At 45.9% G+C, this 25,504-nt stretch overlaps 1 protein-coding gene across 21 annotated transcripts in view; it reads left to right on the forward strand.

Annotated features, from left to right (window-relative positions):
* The window catches only part of KDM2B (lysine demethylase 2B), a 107,743-nt gene that overhangs the window by 22,059 nt on the left and 60,180 nt on the right, over nucleotides 1-25,504 (forward strand). For 16 of the 21 annotated variants that reach the window (XM_035340555.1, XM_035340551.1, XM_035340553.1 and 13 more), the window contains 4 exons: nucleotides 2,903-3,081; nucleotides 5,896-6,002; nucleotides 15,121-15,214; nucleotides 16,097-16,250. In XM_035340555.1, the coding sequence (XP_035196446.1) occupies nucleotides 2,903-3,081; nucleotides 5,896-6,002; nucleotides 15,121-15,214; nucleotides 16,097-16,250 (534 nt within the window). Of the gene's footprint in view, nucleotides 1-2,902; nucleotides 3,082-5,895; nucleotides 6,003-11,066; nucleotides 11,169-11,632; nucleotides 11,790-13,808; nucleotides 14,070-14,096; nucleotides 14,340-14,401; nucleotides 14,690-15,120; nucleotides 15,215-16,096; nucleotides 16,251-25,504 lie in introns of those variants that run through there. The other 5 variants (XM_035340564.1, XM_035340562.1, XM_035340565.1 and 2 more) reach the window with 5 other exon arrangements.

A 25,504-nucleotide genomic window follows, 5' to 3' on the forward strand; every position in this document is an offset into this window, starting at 1 on the left:
TGTTCTTCTGTGCCCTCTGGTGGATCTCAGAGCCGTGGTATTTCTTTCTTTTAACTTAAATTGTGTTTATGCTGGTTCTGAAACGTGGGGAAGGCCGTTAGTAGCTCCATTCAAGCAAGGGTGCTCTGCTCAGCTTCCCGTCCCTCCCACGCTAGTAAAGCTTGCAGATTTCCTAGGGCTCTGTCCGTCAGTGTTCAAGTTTGGCTCCTGGTTGTAGACGCCAAACTGTGTCCCTTAATTCCATCACGAAGGGTTAAAATAAGTGATGAAACCTAGTTCTAGGGTAGCTCTCCCAGTTGGCTTCACTTCCCAGCTTGCACCTCCTTCTCTCACCTTCCTGCTTTTGTCTGTGCCTCTTGTCAAAAATGGCACCTAGCTTGTCTCGTGGTTACTGTCTGTGATCCTTTGGGATTCGCTTGTGCTTGATGAGTAAGCTGCTTTAGGGGAGGAAGTGTTCCTTCTTTAGGCAGTAAATCCCCTCCAGTGAACCCTAGCATCACCACTTCAGCTCTGAGGCATGTCAGCTGCAGCAGAGGAGATGCCACCCTTTAATCCCACAGCATCCAGACACTCCAGTCAAGAAAAACCCTGGAGAGCCAAGGATGGGGAACTGGAGCTTCCCGTGGCAGCAGCAAGAGGAGCTCTTTGCCAGCTGCGGATCCGTGTGCAGTGATGTGCTGAGGCAAGGAATACAGCCCCTGAGAGGGCAAGAGGCTGCCGGGGTCGCTGAGCTGCTGGGAATCCATAGGCAGCTTCAGCCTTGGTGTGGTCAGGATACTTGGGAAGTGGCTTACAGAGATGGCACATCGTGTAAAACGCATGCAGACTGTCAGAAATCCAGCCCCAACTGAGATCTCAGTCTCTGTGTGCTCCTTTCCCGTGTTCTTCACCTGCTTCCCCTTCTGGACGATATTTAACCTTCTCCTGGGGGTAGGAAATAGAAGGAATAGGAACGTCTGAATATGTTCAGGAGATAAAAAGCTGGCGGTAAGCCAGAAGCGCTGGGAAGTGGGCAGTGAGCGTGAGGTTGTTAACCTGTAATTACACATCTCAAATTTTGCAAGCGGTGCTCCAGGAATCATTATGCGCGGGCTTGTTTGACAGCACTGCGGCTTAAGAGAAAAACATCCCCTCAAATTACTCTTTAATTCGGAAGTCAAGAGGCTACCAATTCAAACCTGAGCTCTTCTGCTCGTAATTGATAATTGGGTACGCTTAACGAACCTGTTATCGAGCTGGGCCTTGTGTTTTTAATTTGTCAGGTAACTGCTGGTTTTTCTTTCGGAAAGGAAAACTGAGAGGCTGTACAAGGTCGTCTCCAGCAAGGCTGAGATCAAACTTGCACTGTACTACGGCAGATCCCAGGCTCTGCCACAAATACAGTTGTTCAGTACCGGTGTGCTTAACGCCTCAGGGCTGTAGCCCCTGCTTTAATCCCCCGGCCATAGAAGCAAGAAATCAGGCTGTGCCTAATTCAGGGACTGTTTTGCAGGGCTTTGCTCCAGTTGATAATTTATTGAGTAGAAAACAGACCCTCTCCCTAGGTAGTAAAGTTAGCAGTTAACAAACAAAACCCGGCCAACAACCAAAGCTAGATTTAACGTGCCTTGTTTCAAACACGGTACCAAACGCAAGGATTCTTGTGCTTTTCCAGACCTAACAAAACTTTCTCCCCATCCTGCCTCAAGGTGGCAACACTACGTACAGTCCCGAGCTCAGACTGCGGAATCGGGTCCTGTTGCAGCGGTGTGAGTGACGGGCCAGTGGGGCTCTTCCAGGTTCACGCTGTGTAAATTTTTCATTTTGATTACAAAGCTTTATGGTCTTGAGTTCCTTTCCAGAATCGTTATCGCATCTGTCACTGTCATTGCTATCAGGGGCTAAGGATGGTTTTAATGGAGGGATGAAACCCAAGCTATCATTCTTGCTGAAATACTGTTCCCCAGCACGCAATAGGCCAGGTGCTGTAACTGTTAATAATTCCCTCTGACGGCATGCTGTAGCCCCCCCAGTTTTGTCTTAACACAATTTAGAGTTATTTCTTCAGCAATGAAAATGGTTCTGGAGTGATTTTTTTTGGAAGTGGCGGGGGTTTGTTTGCTGGAATCCTTCTCTCCTGGAACTGAGGCGTGTCTCTCATAGGCTGCCTTTTGCTCACACGCGAATGAACTGCTAATTAGGATGATGAAATTTCTGGGAGAGGTGAAACCTTCCAGTTGGCCGAAGAGAAGCTTGTGGATTAATCTGTGTAAAGCTGAAGGCTGGCCTAAAACTGCTGTTCAGCATTCTGGTGCTAATGAGACTTGTATGTCTGCCACTCGAGAAGCTGGAATATGTCCTGTAGTTTTTGTTTGGAGATCCAAAGTGGGGGCTCTGTCTTCCAAGGCATTTACTGCTTTCATCTCCACTAACAACAGCTGGAATTGAGAATATTCGGCAATCTGTGTGAGGTGTTCAGTTTACAGCATCCAGTTTTGCAAGGTGGTTTGCTCTTTATGGAGAATTTTTGTCCATGAGCAAAAGCATCTTGAGAGGCGTGTGGATGGTTAGAAAATTGCAGTGACTTGGAGAGCTATTTGTCGTGCGTGCCCCCCGCTACCCTTCTATATCAGTTCTTCATAGATTTTAATGGACTTCTGCTCACGCCATCTATGTAAAGGAGGGAACTACTCTCTCCACCTCTCTGAAGCAGACTCACCAGGTGACTTGCTCAGTGTCACGCTTGGCACACAGCTCTGTTCCAGGTTAGCTCCCTGCTGGCTGTTTGAGCCGCTCAGGACCTGTGGAGGGACTGATGCTGCTCTCTTGTCCTTTAAAAGCAGTTGCCCTGCAGTTGTTGATAATTTACCCACTGAAAGCAAAGCAAAGATAAATGTTCAGGAGTGTTTCTGTGTGTTTGCAGGAAGCCGGCGGATAGTGGATGTGATGGATGTGAACACGCAGAAAGGTGTCGAAATGAGCATGTCTCAATTTGTGAGGTACTATGAAACACCGGAGGCCCAGCGCGAAAAACTCTACAACGTCATCAGCCTGGAGTTCAGTCACACGAAGCTGGAGAACATCGTCAAGCGGCCCAATGTGGTAAGGGATCCTGTGGGGACAGCGTTCGTTTTCAGCCTCTTCCTAATCACCTGTTGCTTTATAAGAAATAAAGCACAGAGCTGTGGGATGTGCACTTGAGAAAAAGTGATGTGAAGCATCTGCAAGTCTTGTCCATTCAGGATTGTGTTTTTACCTAACTAGAGAGCTTCTCTCTTTGACAGTGGAACTTGAATTACAGGAATCAGGTACCTGATGAGCTCTTAATCATGCAATTTGTACAGGTGCGCAGTTCTTCTGGAGGTATTTAGGGGGAATTGCAAAATTAAATACCCATCTATTGCCTTTTGGTGTTAATGTGCAAGTGTAGCCTAATCCAAAATAAAAGTAGAACTTCTTTAAAAATGTAAAATATAAAGCTAGGGATTTTATTTGTATGCATTTTAGAAAGGTGGAGGGCTCTTGTGACTTTATTACCCGATGGAGTCACCGGCAGTGGAACCATGATCTTATTAACACAGATCATTTCATTTATCACTAAAATGTAGCCATGTGTGGGTGAGGATGAGAGTGTCAGCTCAGTAGCACACAGTGATGCAGAGGAGGAATTGGCGTTGGAGGTTTCCAAGTGTCTTCTCAGGACACTTGGCAGAGAATTTGGATAGCGGTCCTGGTTGTTCAGAGGACAAAGGAGCTTCTCGGAGCAGAATGAGTGCTGCTCCTTCCGCCTTGATCTGCTCCTAGGACTGGACGATCAAGGTGCTGCTGGGTTTGAAACTGGTGCTCTGATGCTTTATTTTCAAACACTTTTCTTGTTTCTAAATGCTGTTCTCGTTACACCAGCAGGTTTTTTTTTTTTTCACTGGGGACATCTCTGGCCTTTGCAGGCAATATAAACGCCACACTTATGCCTGAACAAGTCAAAAATAGATGGCAACTCTAATCATTGATTTCTGGATGCAATTCTTAAGTAGGCTTTTGTGTTCTGTTACGCACATATCACAACTTGAATATTAAGCACATATTTAGAAGTTCGGGCAGGTTTTTGCTGTCATTCAGACACCAGTGGGCAGCTTGGAGGTGCTCTGGGGAGTTTATGGTGTTGAGCTGCTCCTAGTTTTTCCAAGCGCATCATGCTCACTGAGCTTTTAAAACATCTGTGCAAATTTCCTGGGTGTTCAGGACTGAAAAATGCAATTAGGTACCTGTTACCACGTGCAAATGAATATTTCATATCTGTTTAATACAGACTGAGTGCACAGTGGTTTGTAGAACCAGCAATATTTGGATCTTGCTGAAAGAGAGATTTACATCTCTGTTGGGTACTGAAGTGAGGGATAGAAGAGAGGTGCTGGGGGCTGCAAGGAAGTTCAGTCCACCAAGTCAGATACTAACCAAATACTACCTTGGTAGAAGTGGATCCCTTGAACGCTGCAGGGCTCTTTCAGCCCATGTAAGGCAGAAATACTTGATTCATGTTCCTTATTGTGTAAAAGACTGTGAGTTGCAGTTCAGGATGTGGGAATTATTTCAGAATCTGGGCAGTAACCATCAATTTTGTTTTCATGTACAACTGTGATATTAATGGAATTGGTACTACTACTACTGACAGCACGATCTCCCTTTGCCTTTCACAAAGTAATGTCTGTTATCAACAGTACCAGCTGCAGATGGACAAATAGATGAAAGCCAGCCCCAGCCTGCAAGAATTTACCGTGCTGGTTGCAGTATTATGAAAATGCTCTGGGGATACGAGCCGTTGGGCTGGCTCATACAAAAAGCATTCTTGCCATAATCCGGCCCTTTTAAAAGATCAAGCAGTCAGGATGGTAAGTCAGGTGCTGCCCATGACTGAGTTGGACTTCTCACTCTTGCTGCACACAAGCAGAGGACAGCTTTGTGACCAACACCTAGGATAGGACTTACGTCCTTGTTGACCCACACATGGAGATTTATTCACACATCTAAAGTTTTGGAGCTGGCTCAGGATGAACAGCCACGCTGTGGCCAAATGCAGCACTGCACCTGCCTGGCTGGACTTGCCCATTTCACTGGAGTTTCCCGTTTTGAAACCTGGCACGTGTGATCCACTTGCATAACCAGAAGGGAGTGTTACAGATACCTAGCACAGGCTCCATCCTTAAACAGACCAAAGAATGAGTCATGGGCTTGTCCTTGCCATGGCTGTGGTGGACAGAGCGAGCAGTTCATGCTCTGGCACCCAAAGGAGATTTGTTTCCGTGTCCCTGAACAATCTTCAGTTTCCATCTCCTCTTCATCTTGCTGGCAGTGTCTTTCTCACTGCTCAGCAATCACTGTTTTCTCCTGCACGTGCTTCCTAAAAGTTTGGCTCTTGGACAAGAACTTTGATGAATTTTATTCCAAAGTAGAACAATGAAGGAGATGCATGGTAGGCGATAATGTAATTACCCAAATCAGAATTAGGCCAGAACAATGGAGTTAATGTTCCTTGAAATGTAAGGCATCAGAGTAATGTCATGTCTTTTCTGTTTATATTTTAATGTTCATAAACGCAGTTTCTAGGATACTGGCAACAAAAATGTATTTGAAAACAGACTGCAGGTGATGCTGCAAGAGGTGTGTGGTGCTCACAGGTGCCCCGAGGGTGCAAAACCCTCCTTACTCTAGGCTGCACAGGGCTGAGTTGCAGTGACGAAGTGCTGCTCCCGAACAAGTTGGGTCCCAAGGACGACTCTCACCACAACGGTGTTGTTCTCAGTCTGTGGGTGTCTGCCAGCTGCTGCTCTGCTGCTGTTGCTGTTAGAGTTCTAGCCAACAGGAGTATATCCTACCACGTGCTCACTGACTAACACTTGATTTTGGTGGGGCTTTCAGGTGGACTTAGTCGACTGGGTGGATAATATGTGGCCGCAGCATTTGAAGGAGAGACAGACGGATGCTACCAATGCTATTTCAGAGATGAAATACCCCAAAGTGAAAAAGTAAGTTTTTTTTAAGTCTTTGATATGCTTTCCTCTTGACCTCCTTGTTTAATTCCTTTTGAACTTAAAAGCTGGTAGGAGAGGAAATAATGATTTATTTATTTTTTTCAGTGAGCAGGAAGGGGTTGATATGGTTGACCTGCTTGAGCTTTGTCATACTGATAGACTGCTCCCAGCTTTGAAGGAGAACAATTTTGTATTTGAGAACTTTGTAATGGATACGTCATGTTCTTAAAGCCTGTGGTGATGTTCTTTAGGAACAGAATATTCTATTTTTTTTCTCTGTATTAATCTTAAAAGTTCTCAACGCGTCTAAATATTTTCTATTTTCTATTAGTCTAAATATTTTTGAGAAGTAATCTACAGTTTTAATACATTTTTAATCAAATCCCTTCAAAAAGGGCCTTTATTTGTTTATTTCTCAGTTTTGAGCAATTGTTCTGAAATGGCAGACTATCTCTGATCTGAAATAATAATGATATGAGGGGTGGCCAAACACTGGAACAGGCTTCCTAGCGAGGTGGTTGGTGCCGCACGCCTGTCAGTGTTCAAGGGCCTTTGGATAATGCCCTTAATAATATGTTTTAACTTTTGTTTAGCCCTAAAGTGGTCGGGCAGATGTACAGGATGATCCACCAAGGTCCCTTCCAACTGAACTAGTATGTTTTATTCTTTAAAAGTGCTCCCTAAAGATATCGTTTCACGGGATACAGATGTGCCATACAACTCTCACAATATAATTCAAAGTCCTTCCTCTGTGGGCTGGGTTCAGATCCTTCCCAGGTTCTCAATTACTAATGGCTGAAAAGTTACTAGCTGAGAGACGTTTTGCAAAATGACCTTGCAGTCCATTTTTAATAGGTGTGGATCTCCCCCCAGCTTTGTCACTGCCATTCATAGGGGTTGTAGGGGAAATAGGGGTTGCTGCTAATAAAATAGGGGTTGCTGCTAATAATATACTAGCTGTTGACCTGTATGGCCAACAAACAGCATTTAATCCTGGAAGCCCTAAGCTGACTTCTGTGCTGTTTCTGGTTTAGACGTGTTTTCTATTGGCCAGACCTAATGCTGGCAGCATCCCAGGCTCTGTTGTTGAACCGACCTCTCGTGTTTTGCAAATTGCTTAGAACTGTTTCCAAACTGTAATGTCTAAAATAGATTGATACCAACATATACAAAAGAGTGTGCAGTCACAAAGTGATAGGCAGCATTTAGTCTCTTACTCTAAAAATAGATGTCTGGAAGGTGCAGGTCTCCATAATAGAAGGGGCTCTGTGGCAAGCACCAGAGGGACACCCTGTCCTGTGATGTGCTCAGCACCACTGATTTTGGTGGAAGTCAAAGGTGCTCTGTCCAGAAAAAGTAAACTGCTTGTTAGGGTAACCAGATAGGGATAGGAGTGCCAAATTTCATGCATGCATTTGGAAATGTCCTAAGTGACTTGCCTAAGGTCACACGATCAGTCAGTGTCAGAGCAGAAAATAGAACCCAGGCAACTTGCTTCCCAAGTGGTTAGTCTACTAAATAACACGCTTTGTTTGTAATAGGCTAAAACTAAGAAACAGAATCATGACTCAGGGCTTCAGGATTCCTGGATTGTACAAGGTAAGAAGTAAGGAAAACCGTCCCTTGCCTAGTACAGGCATTCTCCAGATGCTGAAAAAAATGCAGCAAGTAAACAAACCAAGGCAGAGATGCTTTAAAGGATAAGGTAACAACATGACTAACAGAATTTAGCAGAAAAAGCCGAGTATATTCTTGCAGTTCACTACTTGCATCATGAAATGCCAGATGGTAGGTTTCAAAGAGGGATTTTAGAGAAGTAGCAATTCAACAGATTCTGACATGGAGCTTTTCCCATTTGTGGGGGATGGCCTGGTAGAAAGGAAGGGATGCCTGATAAAGAAGCAGACACATAGCCATTGAGGTTGCTGTCAACTGGCAAAGTGAAAGTAGAGGTTGACAGCCTGAAGATGTGATAGGTAAAGGGAAGCTAATCAGTGAAAGACTAAGTGCTTTAAACGTGAAAACAGTTTGTGGGTAAAAGGAGTTGCTGTGCATGAGGATTAAAGGCAAGGGTGATGCAGCTGGAGTGAGGGTGTATGAGGATGATGCTTGATGACGATTACTAGCATCATCTAGCATAAAGGCTAGAGGGATGATTTCCAGCACTAGTGGCATTGGTCTGAAGAAGCATTAAAGATAAAATTAAAAACAAACATTGATAGTCCAGAAAATGAGAGAAGTTGTCCTGGATCAGGACAAAGATGCTTGGTGCTCAGTAACCTCTTTGCTGCTGCATGCTGCCATAACTGCTCTGAGATAAGTGTGAGAACAGCATGAGCATAAAATGGTGCTGCCCTTCAGTAGACTTCTGAACTTCCACTGTGTGCAGTTCAGGCAGGGACTTCCTGAGGTGGAAGTGGTTTCTGTGTGCTTAGTGACTCAAGAGATTTCTCTTCCATGAACATGCCCAGTTTAAATATGAACTCCTCAAGAGATTAGCTCTCTCCATCTCTGGAAATTCAGGTTGACCGTTTTCTGTATAGATACCAGTCCCAACTATTGCTGGGAGTACCCAGAGGGCACGAGCCCCTATTAAAGAGATGGTGTTCAATCACAGAGCTAAATGTCAGTGCTGTCACTTGCTTCATGTGACCCATTCTTTTTATGTGAATCGCCAATATCCATATTCTTTAATACGGACTGTTGTGGCTTAGGAATCGGATTGTTTTATTTCATTCTTGTTTTTAGCGTTCTCATAATACTAAGAGTTTGCAGTATGCGATACCCACCATTAACGTGTTCCCTACAAACAAAAAGCACTCCAGCGAGCGCGTTGCGGTTTTGCAGACACAGATGGCATTACCAGACACAAATGTCTGTCTTGGCTCCTGCACGTCGAGTTCCGTGCTGGGAGTGAAGTTAGAGAACGTTCCATCTGCTGCGCTGCTTCAGTTACTAGGAGCACTACACGCGCTGGAGACCGCCCTGGCTTTCACTTGGACTTGCACCATTAACTTTAAAAAAAAATAAAATAAAATAAAAAAATCCGGGTAATAATAATATACTTCTATCTGTAAGTAAATGACTACTTTCCTAATGAGAGCCTTAGAGGACTGAATTAAGCGGGGCAAGAGTTTATGTCAAAAATATGTAAAACTTTCAGAGTACTACCTCTTAAGCAATAAGACAACAGGAAAAATTAGGGGGCTGGCCAGCTGAGACAGCAATGTGACAAACTTCAAACTAAGATAAGTTGGCATTGCCCCTGAAAAAAACAGTCCTGTGCCCACATTGTCCCATCCTCATCGCTAGAACATGCCGTCATGCAGCTGCAAAGTAAACTGGACGGGGGACTGCTCTGGCTGAAAACGGACTCAGAAATAAAGAAAAATTGGTTAGTTTTCAGGCCATCCTAAACACCACATGGCTGCATAAATGCTTGTGCCAACCGAAGGGCAGTGCAGAAGTGTGAAAAAATCAGAGCGGTGGGATCGTGGGCAAAGCCCTTCTGCAGCTTGTGTGAGGTGCAGGGCCATGAGAGGGATGTTGGGGAGCAGAGAGCTGCTCAGTGCTGCTGAGATCAGGAAGCCTGTTTGCACAGCAGAGGCAGTCAAACAGCAACTGTGCCAGGACACCACAGCTATAGAAACAGTAACAGGCATTTCTGAAAACTTGTTAAAGTTTGTGCTGGGGAGCAAATGAGGATGAAACCCTCAGTCACTGCAACATGCTTTTTGCCTTCAGAGTTCTTTCTATTAGAATATCTAAGCACTGCTGTAATAGGTCTTTTGTATCACTGCTATCCCTCAGTTAAGGATGGGGTATTTTACATGAAACATCCACCTGTTCACAGAAGGGTGCTGCTCTGATACTATATACTCCGTCTTTGCCCTGTTTTTTCCTCTGCCAGGCTGTTATTCAGCCATCCATTCCTTTCTATTCATCTCTTTACTGAGCAGGAATGGATTTAAGCAGATGCTAAAATGCTTTTCAAACTGTGGTCTAGTTGGAAGCTGAGGGTGTGCCTCTGCAGACAGAAATTGCCCTTGGATTTGAGGGACTTTGCAGCTCCTGCAGTGCAACCTGGCACTGTTTTATGCATGTGTGATACTCGTATGCACTTTGTGTGCCATTTTTGAACTGCTTTGGATAGAAAACTGCTCTACAGACATAATTAAGTACAAGAAAATTCGGCCAGTAAGCACAAGTTCTCAGTCAAACTTTTTAAGCTAGCAAAGTAAGTAAAATTCAACGTCTTCAAGTCGATGCGCTAGCCTCGAATCCTCCCTTGTATACAGCTTGGAGGACTTGCAGTGTCACGCGTATAACTGAAATAAATGCTGGCATTGAAAACTGCTTGTGGTGAAGCTGAAGCTGAGCAGCCATGTCACAAAGATGGAGAAAAGAGTTGCATTTGCACAGGCACCAGAAGGCTGTTCCAGCTCCACGTGCTCACAGGGCAGCCAGGCCAGGTCTGCGGCAAATCGGCAGGTTGGTTCATCTCCTCACACCCACCGCTGCTTTCTCAGAAATGTAAGCTTCCAATTAAAAGGGAGGCCTCTCGGATCTTAAAGTTCAAAGGTAACCTTCCTAGCATTAGCTGAACGCGAGCTGTAGCAGCGAGGTTTGCAGGCAGCCTGAAATGGTAGCTGGGTGCAGTCCTGCTGTTCCTCTACGCGGGCTGCTCGTGCCAAAATCTGATGGCTGGAATGTAAATAACTCCTTCTCTGCGAAGTCCCTGCATGCAGCGGGAGGCACGCGGGGATTGTGAGTGCTCCGGGGCTTGGTATTTCACCGGGGCTTAGTATTTCACCAGGGCTTGGTGTTTTACTGGCACCTTGGTTGGGAATGGGGTGATGGTGCCTGTGCTTCGCAAAATCTCTGGTGCAAGCTGAGGTGCATCGCAGAAAATAGGCTTTCTCTTATCTGGTGTGTTGTTTTTGTCTGGCTGACTCAGATCGTAACCCCCCTCAGGGCAGGAACCGGCTCTTTTATGTGCTTTTTGAAGTGCCTGGCGCACGCACGGAGCTTAATGATTAGTTACTACTTGATCTTGATAGGTGCTGTTTTGCTCACACCTCAGGGCTGGAGGGAGCTGCTCGCTGAGGGGGGTGGACGGGGCTGTGGGGCTTCGCTGGGCCCCAGGGAGAGCGGCCGCAGGTGGGTGCCCGCCATGAGGGGAGACCAGGGCCCCCTTCCATGAGGGGAGGCCAGGGCTATGAGGTGAGGGGAGGCCGGGGCCCCCTTCCTTGAGGGAAGGCCGGGGCCATGAGGAGAGGCCGGGGCCCTTGGGCCTTCCCTGCTGAGGGGAGCCCCAGGCTGAGGAGGCCGAGCGGGGGCCCGGCGGGGCTGGGGGCGGCGCAGGCCGGCCAGCGGCAGTGTCTCCCGGGTGACAATGGTTTCTTTTGTCTGGCGGCGTAATTTGTGGCTTTCGGTTACGGGGCCCCTGTGTGGGAGCGCTGCTGCTGCTCAGGGGGGGTCAGGCCCGTTAGGAGCGGGGCCTGCTCCTTCTCCCCCGCTTTGGCACTTGCAGCTGGCTCATGGGTGTGCGGTATTCGGTTTCAGGCTTAGGGATTTCAACCAGCCGGCGCTGCTCCTGGGAGGAAGGAAGAGTGAGCTATACTTTTCTCATTGGCCCGAACAAAAAACAGAAGCCTCTGCTGGGGTTTGGGAGTGGTTTATGGGCTGAGCTCAGTGGCAGGGGAGCCCTTGCAATGCCAGAGGGAATAGAGCCGTATGGTGCGCTGTGCCTCTTGCGAGGGACAAGGAGCTAAGCTCAGGGTAATGCTGCCTCTGCGTGTGCTCACGCGTCTCCCCCGAGTTCATGTGCATGTGCGTTGTTGCGCCTTTGCATTTCCCTGCCTGCGCGTGTGCCTGCGCCTGTGCGCGTCCGCATCCTGGCGTGTCTGCTGCTGTCTTTGTTTCTCTGTTTGCTTGCGGGTTCGGAGCTCTGCGTGGCGAGTGCATTGTGGGTTTGCCTGGGAGTGTGGTGGCCGCGCTCGCTCACGGAGCGCTGCCTCTGCCTTGTTCCTGCGTGCCCGGCTCTCCCCGTGTTCGCTCAGCGGTTTGTCCTCGCTTGCAGCATCCCCCTCTCTCTTTCGGGGGGTCTCTGTGTTTGTTCTTCCCTGCGAGGTCGCAGGTTACTCCATGTTCCTTCGCATCGTTTCGCTAACTAACAAATTCTCCCAGGTTTTGGGGGGGAGGAAAGCTCCCTTTTCCCTCGCACCACAAATCCTTCCTCCAAAATAGCAGTACGTTAACCTGAACGATTCCAGGCTGGTGGAGAGCATAAAACAAACTCCTCAGTGGGGAAGGGAGCTCCCCCCCAAGAGATTACAAGCAGCTGCATATTTTAAAACCCTAACAGACGCTATGCAGGGAGATAAAAGTGGAGCGTGCAGGGGCTGGATGTGGTGGCCGTTGTGAGGAAAATTAAAGTTGGGGCATCCTTTTACATCGCCTGTGCTTTCAGGGTGTGAGCCTGGCAAGCTGCTCTGCCCGTGTGCCGCCTGGGGTTGTGCTCCTCTCACCCATGTTACCTGCTCCGGCCCAGGGCGCTGAAGCTGCGACCTGGAGGCGCGCAGCAGGATGTGATTTCCAGATTTCTTTCAACATGGATGCTGTGTGATGGCTCTTTTTTTTTTCTTTTTCCTTTTTTTTTTTTTTTTTTTTTTTTTTTGGAGGGGGGCGGGAGTGTGTGAGGGGAAAACCTGAAAAGTTGAGCCGTCCCCCGAATTAGCAGCTGTTAAGCGACGAGAAACCGCTCGCTGAGGTTAGAGCGGAGCGGTGTAAGATTAGCCGTGGCGTGGAGCTGCGCGGGGCCCATGTGACTGCGGTGTACATTGGAAGAGGAAGCTGTAGAGGTCAATGCAAAGGCATTGTGCCAGGCTCTGGCAATGAGGGACCTTGCTGTATGGCGGAAGATCGCTTTTCAGGCTCCCCAGCCCTTCGTTAGCTTCTTGGGGCTGGACAAAAGCAGCCCTGTTAGATGAACAGCAGAAATTAAACGTGGAATGGCTCGTTTGCGGGTGGAAAGGAAAACTGTTTGCTTTCCAAATGCTTTGTAGGTTTTTGTTAACCACCATATGCGGCTCTTTCACTAAACCCACCTTTATTGGGCTGGAAATTGTGTTTAGCGGAGTTTCAAGAAAATAACAACAACAAAAAGTTGCGTGTTCACAGTTCTCTCCACCGCGGTGTTTTCTCACCAAACTAATTTTTAAACACTTGATTTGACGGGGGGATAAATCCCGCTATTTTCTCTTTGAATACAAACAGATCAACAGCTTCAGGTTTCTTTTACTGGCTGTTGAGGACTAAAACCTGGCTGTGCAAGGCCATTTTCGCCTTTTAGAACGCCTTGTATCAGCGGGTAATTGTAGGTAGGTAGCCCAGGCTTGGAAAAGTATTGTTAACGTGGTGTATTTTACATCAGACCTTTTGCAAACTGGAAATAATTAATTCCATAAGGATTTTAATTTTTACTGAAACACAATGGTACTCAGCGCCGCCTGCAAACTGCGAATTTCCATGTTGGTTTTTTGTTTTATTAGCAATTATTCAATCTGTGACTTTTTGCAGCTTGGCTCGAAGAAAGGCAACTTCCTTTCCGGGCTCCTTTTATTGTTTTTAATTTCTGTCTGACTTGTAATCAACAACATCTTGGTAGAGAAAAAAACATAAAAGGAGAAATAAAAAAAAAAATGTATTTGGGAGGGAAGGACTCATATTTTGAAATGGAGCATATTGAGAGTCTAGACAGCTTCTTGGCTGGCTGTGATTTTTGAAGCATCTGAAATACCCCAGGGGCGGAAAAAGCTCTCTTCCTGCTCCTGCAGGAGGACGGATTCCAGAGCGGGCGAGGGGCGAGCGGCGTAATTGCGCCAGGAGAGGCTTTAATTGCGAGACGAAGGCGCAGGACCTTTCGAAACCCGCAAATCGACCGTCTTCATGACAGCATTGCGCACGGGTCCGTCAGCTGGGCTCGGGATGTGGTTGCTTAGCAGCGGGCTCTTATGTGCCCACCGCCGCGCTGATTTGCCAGCCTCCCGCAGACACATGGTAAGGTCCTTTCCAGCCTATCATCTAGAGGGACTTCTGCACGCCGCCTGCATACTGCCGAGATTCTCCCTACCTGACTGTGATGAGAAAAAGACACAGTTAAATGAAACCTGGTTTCTTTCTCCTTTTTATTTATTTTTTTTCCTCCAACTCCCCTCCTGGTACTGTTTCCGTAACCAAAAAAAAAAAAAACAAAACCAAACCAAACCAACAACCTAATAATAATAATAATAAAAAGCCATGAAACGGAGACCGGAACAAGGAAAAGAGGTTAGTGGGTTAAGTGGTGTGTGTTTCCTGCGTTTGCAAAGGTGCCTATAGTGAGAAGGGCGGCTGTGTTTCGGCCATTAGTTACAGATGGTGGCTGGAGGCTTGAGATTCGTGCAGCGAGATGAGCGCTCTTGTGTATCTTGCCAGTGATGTCGACTTTAAACCGCTCTGAAAACCTGAATCAAGACGGCATAAAAAAAATAGAGGATTTGATAATACGCAGCAATGCTGCCAGCTGCTTCCTTTATGCCTTTTGATGCAGAAATGCCTAGAAATGTGAACAAAAAAGAGTTAATCTGCCAAATGGGGTTTCTGTCCCCAGATCCTTGCAGAAACGGCTTTAGTGGCAAGTAGGTAATTAAACGTGTGGGAGGATTTATAAGCAAATTAGATTCTTCAAAACTTTGCTCTTTGAAGCGATTTGTGTACAACTTTTGCTGAAGGTTGTGTCTCGGTGTGAAGGAGAGCATTAAACAGATCACCCCAGGGATAGGCAGTGGCATCAGAAATATTTCTGAACAACATAACTTTTATTATTTTTCCATTCCTTAACTCTGAAAGCTTTCTTTCCAGCTGTATGAACGGCAGACTCAAACTTCAAGATGCACGTTTTCAGCAGAAATCTAATTATAGTTACTTTATGAGACAAAAAAAACCTGTACTATAAATGCAAAAACTTGCGTGGATGGAAACAGTATCACACATGCAGTTACCTCTGCAAATTAAGGCATGAAAAATACTGCTTCAGACTGATTCATTTTTGTCCTTCTCTCTGTTTCAGGTACTGTTTGATGAGTGTGAAAGGATGCTTCACTGATTTTCATATTGATTTTGGTGGCACTTCAGTGTGGTATCACGTTTTCCGTGGGGGGAAGGTAGGTGAACCTTGCCTGAAATTTATTGTTCTTCCTCTGCCTGTGACGGAGGGATGGGGGTGCTTTCTTTCATTTTTCTCTTTCACTTTTGTTTTTTTTGGCTAGTCAGTTAGCAGTCTATTTCATTTACCTTTGCTGATGTACATGGAGTGTGCTGAACTAGAAGGGCACCGTTCACCTTGATGAAACAAGCAAGTGCTTTATTTGAAATCTCTAATTTGTTGGTGGTTTTATGCTTGTTATTGCTGCATGGTTTAGAAGCGCCTTGCAGTGAGTACATGGCTGTGTGTACCCTTGTTGGGTCAGAGTGCCCTCATAAGTCTCCTTCTGGAGCTAGAGCTTCTCAGTTTCCTTTTAGACATTCCGTGTTCCTGTAGTGTGCACACCATACCCGACCTGAAATACTGCAGAATGCAGAAATGTTAAAATACAGCGCGTGTGGCTACGATCGTATCTTTGCTATTTTAGGTTGCTTTTTCCTCATTCTAGTGTAGACAGCGTATGGTGGGCACTAACGTAAATGCAGCAGATTGAACCTCTTTGTGGTACGGATCCCGTTCACCTGTGTCCAGTGAAGTTGTGCTATGCCAACACATTGTTTTGAACTGAACGTGAACTGTGCAGGCAGCTTTTGAATAAGATGCTTCATGGGAGAGAGATGACAACTGCCAGTTACCTGGACGTTTCCAGCCCCTGTACTAATTGCTGCTGCTGTCTGCTGTGGATTTCTGTGTACCGTACCTGGAAATCACGTGTTTTATGCGGAAAGCAGGCTCGGTGCTTTGCATTCATTCCTCCAACACACGATAAACTCCTCGGAGTTATTTAGCTACGTGTTTTTGTTGATTGTTGGTAATAGTTAAATCTTTGCTTTATTTTTAGATCTTCTGGCTGATTCCGCCTACTCTGCAGAATCTAGAACTTTATGAAGAATGGGTGCTCTCAGGAAAGCAAAGTGATATCTTTCTGGGAGACAGGGTGGAAAGATGCCAAAGAATTGAGCTGAAACAAGGCTATACGTTCTTCATTCCTTCAGGTATTGTCTGTTAACGGTTTTTGGAATCACTGGAATTGTGCTTGACTAACAGTTGTCTGTAAAACAATTGTTTACATCTGAACCCCGTGCTGACCTCTTCATTTCCTGGGCAAAGGAAAGGCAAGGAGCTGAATGCGCTTGATTCCCCAGCAATTGTCCCATTCAGCCTGAGGAAGTGTATGCAGTGGTCACTTGGGCTGTGCTAGGGAAAAGGAGAGAGGACTTGAGTCCCTGGGACTATCAGTCCACCTCTTCTCATCAGAGTCTTTTGTTTCTGTTGTTTGTCTTCTTGGACAGGTACTTTTCTGGTTTTCTTATTCTGAGATAAAACTGGTGTTAAATGTATTGGGTGACCAGAGATGTCAAGTCTCTGGCACTCTTCTGGCAAGTGTCACCTGTGGTTCAGGAACCTATTTCTTTGCCTCTGTCTGTGGTGTGAGGTGGATTGAGTCCTTGACAGAGCCCGGTGGAGATTCCGGTACGTGGTAGAGCAGATGCCGTGCTCCCTCTGGTTTGCTTTGTGGTGAAACAACTTTATTTTATTGTCGTAACTCTTCAGGACTTCTGTCTGATGGAGGTTGTGCTGAGTCTGGACATCTTGCAGGAGCCCAGCCATGCTTTGTTTGTACGCTGCTGCCCACCTCAGTGGCTGCGTTGCATGATTCAGCCTCTTCTTGCAAAGCAACCAAATAGTTGCTGCTTTGAAGGCTGGTGGCTTTAGGCCTTTATTCTGCTGCCTAAAATGGATTAAGAATGGTGCAATCTGTAACGCTCTTCATTTCAAATGATATCAGGCTTTGCTCTCTTTGAGTGTTTCGGGACTGCAAGTTTCTTTATAATGGTATAATACGTTGCCTCTGTCTAGCGGATTTTACCAGGGAAATAAATATTGATCGCCTTTTTACATGACAGAAGGACTGGTTGGTAGTTCTGCAGCTTCTAGAATTGCTCTGTGGGGATAAGATTATTATATATATATTTTTAAATCTTGGAGACAGATAGAATGCAGGTCATGAGAAGACATTGATAAAGTTCTTGCTAACTAAGGAGCGTTATTAACATCAACCAAAGGCCACAGATTTGCAAGTTTGGTAAGCATTCGGTAAGAGTCAGCCTGGGATGTGACAGGCAGAATGACTTGGAGGGTGTAGGAGTTAATCCATTAAAGGAATTAGGTCTTCCCTTGAAGCAGGTCAGAATGTGCTGTTACTGTTTGAACTAGGTGTTTGAGTGTGCCTGTGCTGTTTGCTTAGATCCCGTTACTGCATCTTCGTATTTATCTTCATTCCCTTGTGAGCAGCCTCCTACGAATAAGACTTTGTGTCTGTTGGTTTAGTCATGCTCAGCAGTTGGAACACAGCAAGTTGTGGGAGCCTGTACGGGACACAACTGTAACATGGTGGCTGGAGCGAAGCGGTTCCAACTGTGTTTTTTGACTGTGGTTTCTGTTTTCGTAGGAAAGCCCAAAGTACAGAAATGCCAATACCTCAGCCATTTTAGGCGCCGTGCCACGTTTGAAAGGCACACATGAATAATTTCTCCTTAAGCACCTCACGGATTCCAGGGTTTTGTTCTGGTGTATTTTGTCAGGAACCTTTTCCACAAATCTCTTACTTATGTGAAAGGATAATATTTCCCCGTTTGTTTTAAGGGCATGGAAATGCCTAGTTAAAAGCTGTTCCAGGTCAGCAAATTGAGCATAGCCTTGTAAAACAGGTCAGTTCCTGTGACCTCTTCCCTCTGGTTTGTGAGAGTATCGCACTAGTTAATGTTTGAATGCGCTTTGTGTGCACTCAGGAACTGTTGGTAGTGCTTGGCTTCTGGTGGTGGGTGCCCATAAAACCAGCGTGTCCCACACTTCTCAGAGCCTGAGAACCTCTGAACCGGCCTCAACTTGGCCACAAGGCAAACACCTCCTAATGACAGGTCTGGTCTCGAAGTGTGGAGTGATTCAGCAAGTGCTCAGCTGGACTGTGAATGGAGAACGTGTCAGGGAAGGGCCTTTGCATAAAATCTCCCGCTGTGCTCTCATTTTCAAGTCGTTTTTGGGGGTGGTCCTAGCAATGCTATTAAATCATCACAGGGTAAAGATGAAGTCGCTACAGAAGACTGTAACAAGACACATGGGGGAGTAAGATCATAGGCTTGTGGGAGATGGAAGGTTTCTTTGAGAATCTAGGATCAGCAGTAGATCCAGTAAATCCCTGAAACTACAAAGCACTTGCACAAGAATGGGAGTTATTCTTACAGAAGGCATAATTACAGTGCTCACCAGGGCCTCAGGGTATTTCCCTCTGCATCACCGCCTTCATCTTTTCAGGATTAAGTTTAAACCGGTTAATTTCTACCTATGCTTCTAACCCTGGAAAGCACCAAAAGGTATGACCACAGCTGTGGTATCAAGGAGAAAATGAGCCAGGTATTATCAGCGTAGCAAGTCGTCCTGGGTCAAAGAGCATCTGGCAGTGCTTTAGGAGTCCCTCCTAAGTATGGGGTGGAGAGAAATGAGCTGGGATTCGGAGGGATGCTGACCCACGTAGGACCCAAGCTGCACTCCTCATGGCCTCGTAGGACTTCTCCAAGCAAGTGGTGCACCGTGACCAGCTCTCACCTCCCACTTTACCAATTCCCACTGGTGAGTCAAGGATGAACCACTGGTAAAGTCTGTGGTAAAGTGGTAATGTAACTAGGAGCCCAGCCTTTTCCATTAGTACAATCTAAACCGATGCCAGCATTTAATTGTCAGTTGAGAAATACACCCCTTTGTGACTTGTTGGGGTTTATGGCCAGATGCGTGCTCAAGATGTGAGAGCAGCTGAAGGTTCAAGAGGGGGGAGGAAGCTACAGGAGCAATCAGTGTCAGCAAATTATTTTTTTTTTTTCATTTTCCTTAGAAATCCAACGTGTTTTCCCAGGATGAGAGATGTCTTTGTGCCCAAGGACAGGTTATTAGTGAAGAATGCTGTGGCCCTTGGGTGTTAGCACTGTGTGTGTTATAAGGAGCAATTTAACCTTTCGTATGGTTACGGGGTAACGTGGGTGAAATTTGGTCGAGGTAACACATCTTGCTGTGATGTAGCGGACGCTGCACGCCGGACCTACCTGCCAAGCAGAAGAGAAGCTCTTTGTAGAGTGAACGTTTCTCTTTTCCTGTGTAAGCTGTGAGGGCCTTGAAGAGGAAACCATAATCTCTGTGTGCAGCTATTGTCTCAGCAGGGACACAGTTTTATCAATCACAATCAAATCTCGAGCTTGTCCAGCATTGTTTGTGCTGTTAGCGTTCTATACAGTGTGTGTGTTCAACGATGGTTTGCACCGAGGATGTGCAGAGTGGGAGAATTTGGAGTCCACTGTGGTGCTGGTTGTGTACTCAGGTCTCCCTCATCGCTGTGTCAGGGATGGACTGAGCCAGTGCTTGGGCAGCATCCCTCAGATTTCTTCCACTCAGGATTTCTGTAGGCACTTGTCTCTGGCTTGTATGCAGCCACTTCTTCAATTACCTCCTGATGGCTCCCCTGCAGCCTGCTTGCAATATACTGCTCACTAAGTCAATGAAAGTGTGCCTCCTGGTTTTTGACTATCTTTAGTGCCCGTCTTTCTACTTTGAGTGTAAATATTTTTCTCCTTTTATGTCACTGCATAACTTCACTGGAACCTATTCTCTCTCCCCTTCATGCCCTTCACCTGCCACTCCAGTCTTCGTGCTCTGTAAACCATCTCTCATTTTTATCCCTGTGCTTGTTTTTTTTATTATTTATTATTATTATTATTTTCCCAGTGGTGCTCTATGCATGGGATTCCCTTCTGTCTTGGTTCTCTGAAGATCACACTCATTCTTCTTGTGTATTTCTAAACTTCACCGTTGCTTCCTAAACGCAAGCTCAAAATTCAGCGTACACAAAATGAAAAACTGATCCTTGTTCAATCCAGGTGCTCTTCTGAGTCTCCTAGTCTTGCTGAATATGTCCTTTTGATTGTAAGAGGGGGTCTGACAGGGATATCACCTCTCTCCTCCTTCCCTGTTGTCCTCTACGAACAAGACCTTGCAGTAGCTGGGAATATGCTAAGCTTGTTTGCTTTGTTCTCAATTTCCTCTGATACCTCTCTTCCAAAAAAGTGACCTTTTCTTGTGTGTGTGTGTTTGTGCTTGGTGTAGGCGATTGTACCTGAAATTCAAGAGTGTTTGTGCATGCAAAATCGGGGCATGCGGAAGCAGGCCAGCTTGTAGTCCCTTGTGGGAAATCTGTCTTGCGGAATTTGTCTCTGTTGCTAATATTGTGAAGTAAGTGTGAAATTGTGCCTCGAGAAGGTGAGCTCGCCTGGTTCTGGGTTGTTACCGGCACTGCTGTCGGCTTGACTATGGGTAGGCTCGGTGTGGGTGTCTTTTACTGCAGGCTTTCCAAATCTGCAGCGTTAACGTGAGTACAGGGAAGGGATGTGCTGTTGTAGTGCGAGTGAACTGGTAGTCGAGAGAGCTGCCCTTGAGGGGGAATCATCAAGTAGCCAGGGCGTTTTGAGTGCGTTGTCTGTTCTTTAGATCGGGCAGGATTTTTGATTTTCAAGACTTCCCCAATGTAGGTCAAATCTTGAATAGACCTCAGCCCAATAGGCCACTAAATCTTGTAGGAGACTTTTGAGTGCTGAGCTTCTAGGCTTTCCTGTGATCAAAATCCAGGTGAGGTCACTTGCTGTCAGCTGGGCACGGTGTTCCTTTCTGCCTCCTCTCCAAACTTCTCCCTGGTGTTGCTGCACCCTTAGGAAAGCTGTGCCTCACCCCAGAGTTGGCCGTTCCCCACTGAGTGAGCAGTTTTTGTTTTATTTTTTCTGTTCTTTGCTATAACTCGCTGTGGGGCCTTGTGCGTGGAAAGATGCCGTTATAAGATCTCAAATTCTTGAGAGATGAAAAATGAGCCACGGTTTAACAAAATATTCTCATTGTTCTGTGACGATTATTATGGTAACATCAGAGTGCTCCAGAGTTCTGGTTTGCAGTCAAATACAGAAATAATGACTTTTCTTGGATGAACCTTTTTTTGGGGGAAGGAAAGTAGCTGGAAAGGGCTGTTCTGTGCAGGACTCGAGGCTGTGGTTAGCGGGGACTCTTTCAAATACTGTGGTTATCAATAAGATTCTGCCTGTTACGAGCGTGCGGTCCTCGGCCACCTCCGCCGTGCCAGTCGGTATTTGATGAATTATTGTGTAATGGGGCCAGAAGGTAGCACAGAGGCTTTCTATCAAGGAGAATGACAGGCTATTAAAATCTGACTGGTAAATTTTTTTGCAGGGAGTTGTGCTAGGGCTGCAGAGCTGCCTGGCTATTTTCGGTTGCTGTTCGCTTTTTCCATTTCAGGAGCTTCCACTGACATTAATGGAAGCTCCGTGCCTGGGACCTGTAGGGACCAAGCGATGAAGATCAGCAGAGAGCATCAGAGAGAGTTTTTGCCTCGAGTGGCTACTTTCAGATGGAAGGCGACAGCATAATGTTGGGTTTTAGTTCTGTTCCTCTGCGGTGCTCTACCTGATTCTCATCAAATTACGTAAGATTGAGAATTGCTGGATTACCTGTATTACTGGGGACAAAAATCATCAATTTTTTACTCTTAAAATGTAAGCGTGATGCTTCCTTGACGTACTTGGTTGTGGGCACTACTATGACATGATTCTTTTGAGTTCAGAGAAACCATCTGGTTTGCTGGCATTGTTCCCTGTAAGGCCATCTCCGTAGGCACTTTTGATTTCCTTTTTTTTTTTTAAAAAAAAAAATTGATTTACATATTTTAGCTTTTTCCAGACCAACTTGCCATATAATTACGGGAAAATATGTATGCCTTCTAAATCACAAAGCAAAATATCTGTTCAGTTACTACTGGGAATGGATGCACCATGGTTTTGGCTTGGAGTTTGCAGTCCGTTTGCCCTGTAGCTTTCTTGATAAGTTAATATTCCTTTTTATTATTCTCAGAAGGCCGATTCCATTTTTGAAGATACAGCAGGAATTTACAGGCCTCTGAAATCTTCTAACAAGTTTGTAATGTTTAATAATACTTGGTTTATAAAATTTGGAAGATAATGAGATTGTATCTTTCTTTTAACTGTTAAGAAAAGCTTTTTTACTGTTAATTTTACTTCCTTGATTTACTAGGGATGATAACATCTAGATATTCGAGTGTACCTTAGGAGCAGTGGAATAATTTCTAACTGTAAAGCAGCTGAGGGCATTTCTGAGTCTCCTGAATAAGATTCCTGCCCAACACGGGTTTTATTTCATAAGCTAGGGTTGTTTTGGGAAGGAAGAAGGGAAGAAATGCTCTTTAGTGATCGAGAGCTGCAATAAGAAAGAACAACGTGGCCGGTTCCACGTTCAGTTGCTCGTTAGCCTCTTTCTTAGACAACCGGTGCTGGTTCAGCGGTGTCTGCTGCAGTTTGGGCCTCACCAAACAGGAATCAAATGGAACCGCTATTGACAGGCTGGTTTGAAACCAGTCACCTCTGGGGAAGGTTTCTCTTTATTGACTCATCCCTGAGGCCACACATTATGTGTCACATCTGTACAACCTAGTAGGAGCTTGAGATAATGTTCAGCAGGTGCTGCTTTTTTTTTTTTTTTTTGTATTTCAACCAAAAATTAACAATTTCTTATTCCTCTGACTTTAGCATTTATTTTCTGTCCTTAATCCCTTTCTTCTGATATCGCTCCAGTGCTTTTTTAGCATTAAGGATGAAATTAAATTTGTGGTATTGTATTCTGTGGTGCATTCCCTTTTTTTGAGAGAGAGAGAGAGGGACAGAGACAGAGAGAGAATGTTTCTGGGTATGGGAATGCTGCCAAGGGGAGAGATGTTATCTCCTGTCTCGCGCTAACCCGTGGAACATGCAGGGTTGTGCAGGAGTACCTGGGTTGGTGTAGACAGCAGAAAGCAGCTGCTGAGGAGAGAATTGATGACTCTCCCTTCAGAGGTGTCTCTGTTGGAGGCTGTGTGGCAAGATTTTGCTGTGAGACCTGAAAGATTCAGACACACGTGAGCAGATGTGACCGTATGCAGGGTGATGTGACCGTATACGTGTCCCCGAACCTGTCAGTCCATCCAGCAAAATAACAGCGGAGCTGAAGGTGAGACACGCAGGGTGTGTTGATGTGGATGATATCAAAGCACTCCCCTTGGCCTTCGTTGTTGTCTTGTGGATTACACGCTCCTTCTCTGGAGGTTCCTCTTCCCCTTTACAAGCCTCCATAACTGGGAAGCTTCCGACGTGGGCGTATTTGTTAGCTAGCGGTCACAACGAGCGCTCGTCCTCCTCCCGGTTTATTTATGAGTCGTGCTTGCATCGAAGCTGTGGAAATTAATGGCATGTGCCATCCAAGTTTATCTGCTCTCAGAGCTTATTTCCACAATATACTATGCTCATGGGAAGTGTTTCCTGCTTTCTGCTCATCTCTTTCCTCCTACTTCTGGTACTGGTGTCTTCGGTTTCTCTCCGTACACAGTCTTGTTAATATTAGACCAGGAGGTTTTCTTTTCCCTTGTAGCTTCTGTGCCAATCTTTCTGTATTTTCCTGCTTTTTTTTGTCTAATCTTGCAGTGTCCCACGTCCCCGGAACACACCTCTTCGTGCTTGTCTCTCTGCAGTCTCAATATTCCCTGTTCCTCAGGCGAGCTGTGACTATTTTGGGATAGTGTGACTGACGAATGCTCAGCGGCCGAGTGGCCAAGATCCGTGGTGCCAGCAGGAGACTCCTCTGTCAGCCCTGCGACCTCTCGCTGGCAGAGGGGCTGTGGGCTGGATCCTGCCTCTGGGAGCAAATGAACTGCTGGAGAAGTTAGGGTGTCCCCAGGGCTCGGCTCTGTGCCTAGCTCCACGCTCCCACATTGTTCCTCCACGAAGGGACAGCACCCACGGCATTGTCCTTTCTCATCCCTGAGCCACACGTGGAAATTGTCTTACGTTCTGCTTTAGGTGGGAGTAGAGAACTCGACTTCCAAGGGCTTTATGCTACGTGGCAGTCTGTGTGTTGCTTGGTCGCTGGCTTATTTTAACTTTCTTCCTGGCCCTCATGGATTTCTGGTGGATTTCAGTGCTTCCTTATTGAGATCTGGATTGTAAAAAATACTGAGAACTGTGTCATAAAAACAAAAGGGTATTTTCAGTCTCCTTACTAGAAATACGTGCGTCCTGAAGGACCTACTGCTTAGCTCTGAAGTTAGGAGTTTGCATCTGCCAGTTGGAGGTACTAATTGTTTGTTAAATGAGTAGCTGCCTGGTTTAGAAACATAAGTAGGGAATTCCGTGTCTGATCGGCAGAACCAGAGGTTGTCCCACATATTTTAGGGAAGACTTCAGTTTGCACCTCTTCCAGCTTTTCTGTAAGGACAACATTGGAACTACGTTTATGCTCATTAAACTTTCTGTTGAGTTTTTGTCAGGTCTGGGACACCGTTGGTTTTTTTTTGAGCATTGGCTCCGGGCATTGATTGGTCTTTTCTAGCTTCTCTCAGTTGTATTGGGACTGCTACCGAGGAAATCCAGAGGCTGTTAACACAAAGAGCCTTGACATTTGATGGGGACAGAGTTGAGAGGTCAGGGAAGTTGTGATGAGACTGAAACCCAAAGAGCAAAGAAAAAAAATGAAACTGATTGCACTCCAGTGTGAAATTTTCAATGAGGAAATAGAATTGGTAGGAAGAGGCTGCTGTGGGGTTATGTTAAGAACAGACACTTGAAGAACAATAGCATTGATGGTGTTTCATTTTATTTCTTAAAATGAAGGATTTTACCTTTTTACTTCTCCTGTGTCTGGAGAGCCGGGTCTCAGCTCAGTTACTCTTCTTACTTGAGCTGTAAATCTTGGATAACAGGCTGTGTTTAGAATGATGTTGATGATTCCATTAAAATATCTTGTTGCATCTGCCAGTCTGTGTGTGCATTGATTTATGGTGGGCGACGTGTGGTATAAACAAGCGGTGAGGGCTCCTCAGGGTCCTGCTGGTAACTGGCTGCCTGTGGCCTGTCTTCTGCCACCGCTCAGCCGTGTGGCCATGGACGAGTCATTGCACTTGTTGGAGCTTCAGCTCGTTCATCTCTGCAACTGACAATCAAGCTGAATCATCACACAAGCTGACCCCGAGTTGTACCACCTACCCAGTAAGTCAGCTCCGGGGACCCAGCAGCCCCTAAACTGCACAAGTCTTTGATTACCTCGTGGAAGCCCCAAATTCCCTCACCTTGCATCTTTTTTCCTTCCCAAAGACTAGGAT

This window comes from Oxyura jamaicensis, chromosome 15, assembly GCF_011077185.1.
Source record: "Oxyura jamaicensis isolate SHBP4307 breed ruddy duck chromosome 15, BPBGC_Ojam_1.0, whole genome shotgun sequence".
In the NCBI taxonomy this organism is placed as follows: Eukaryota; Metazoa; Chordata; class Aves; order Anseriformes; family Anatidae; genus Oxyura; species Oxyura jamaicensis.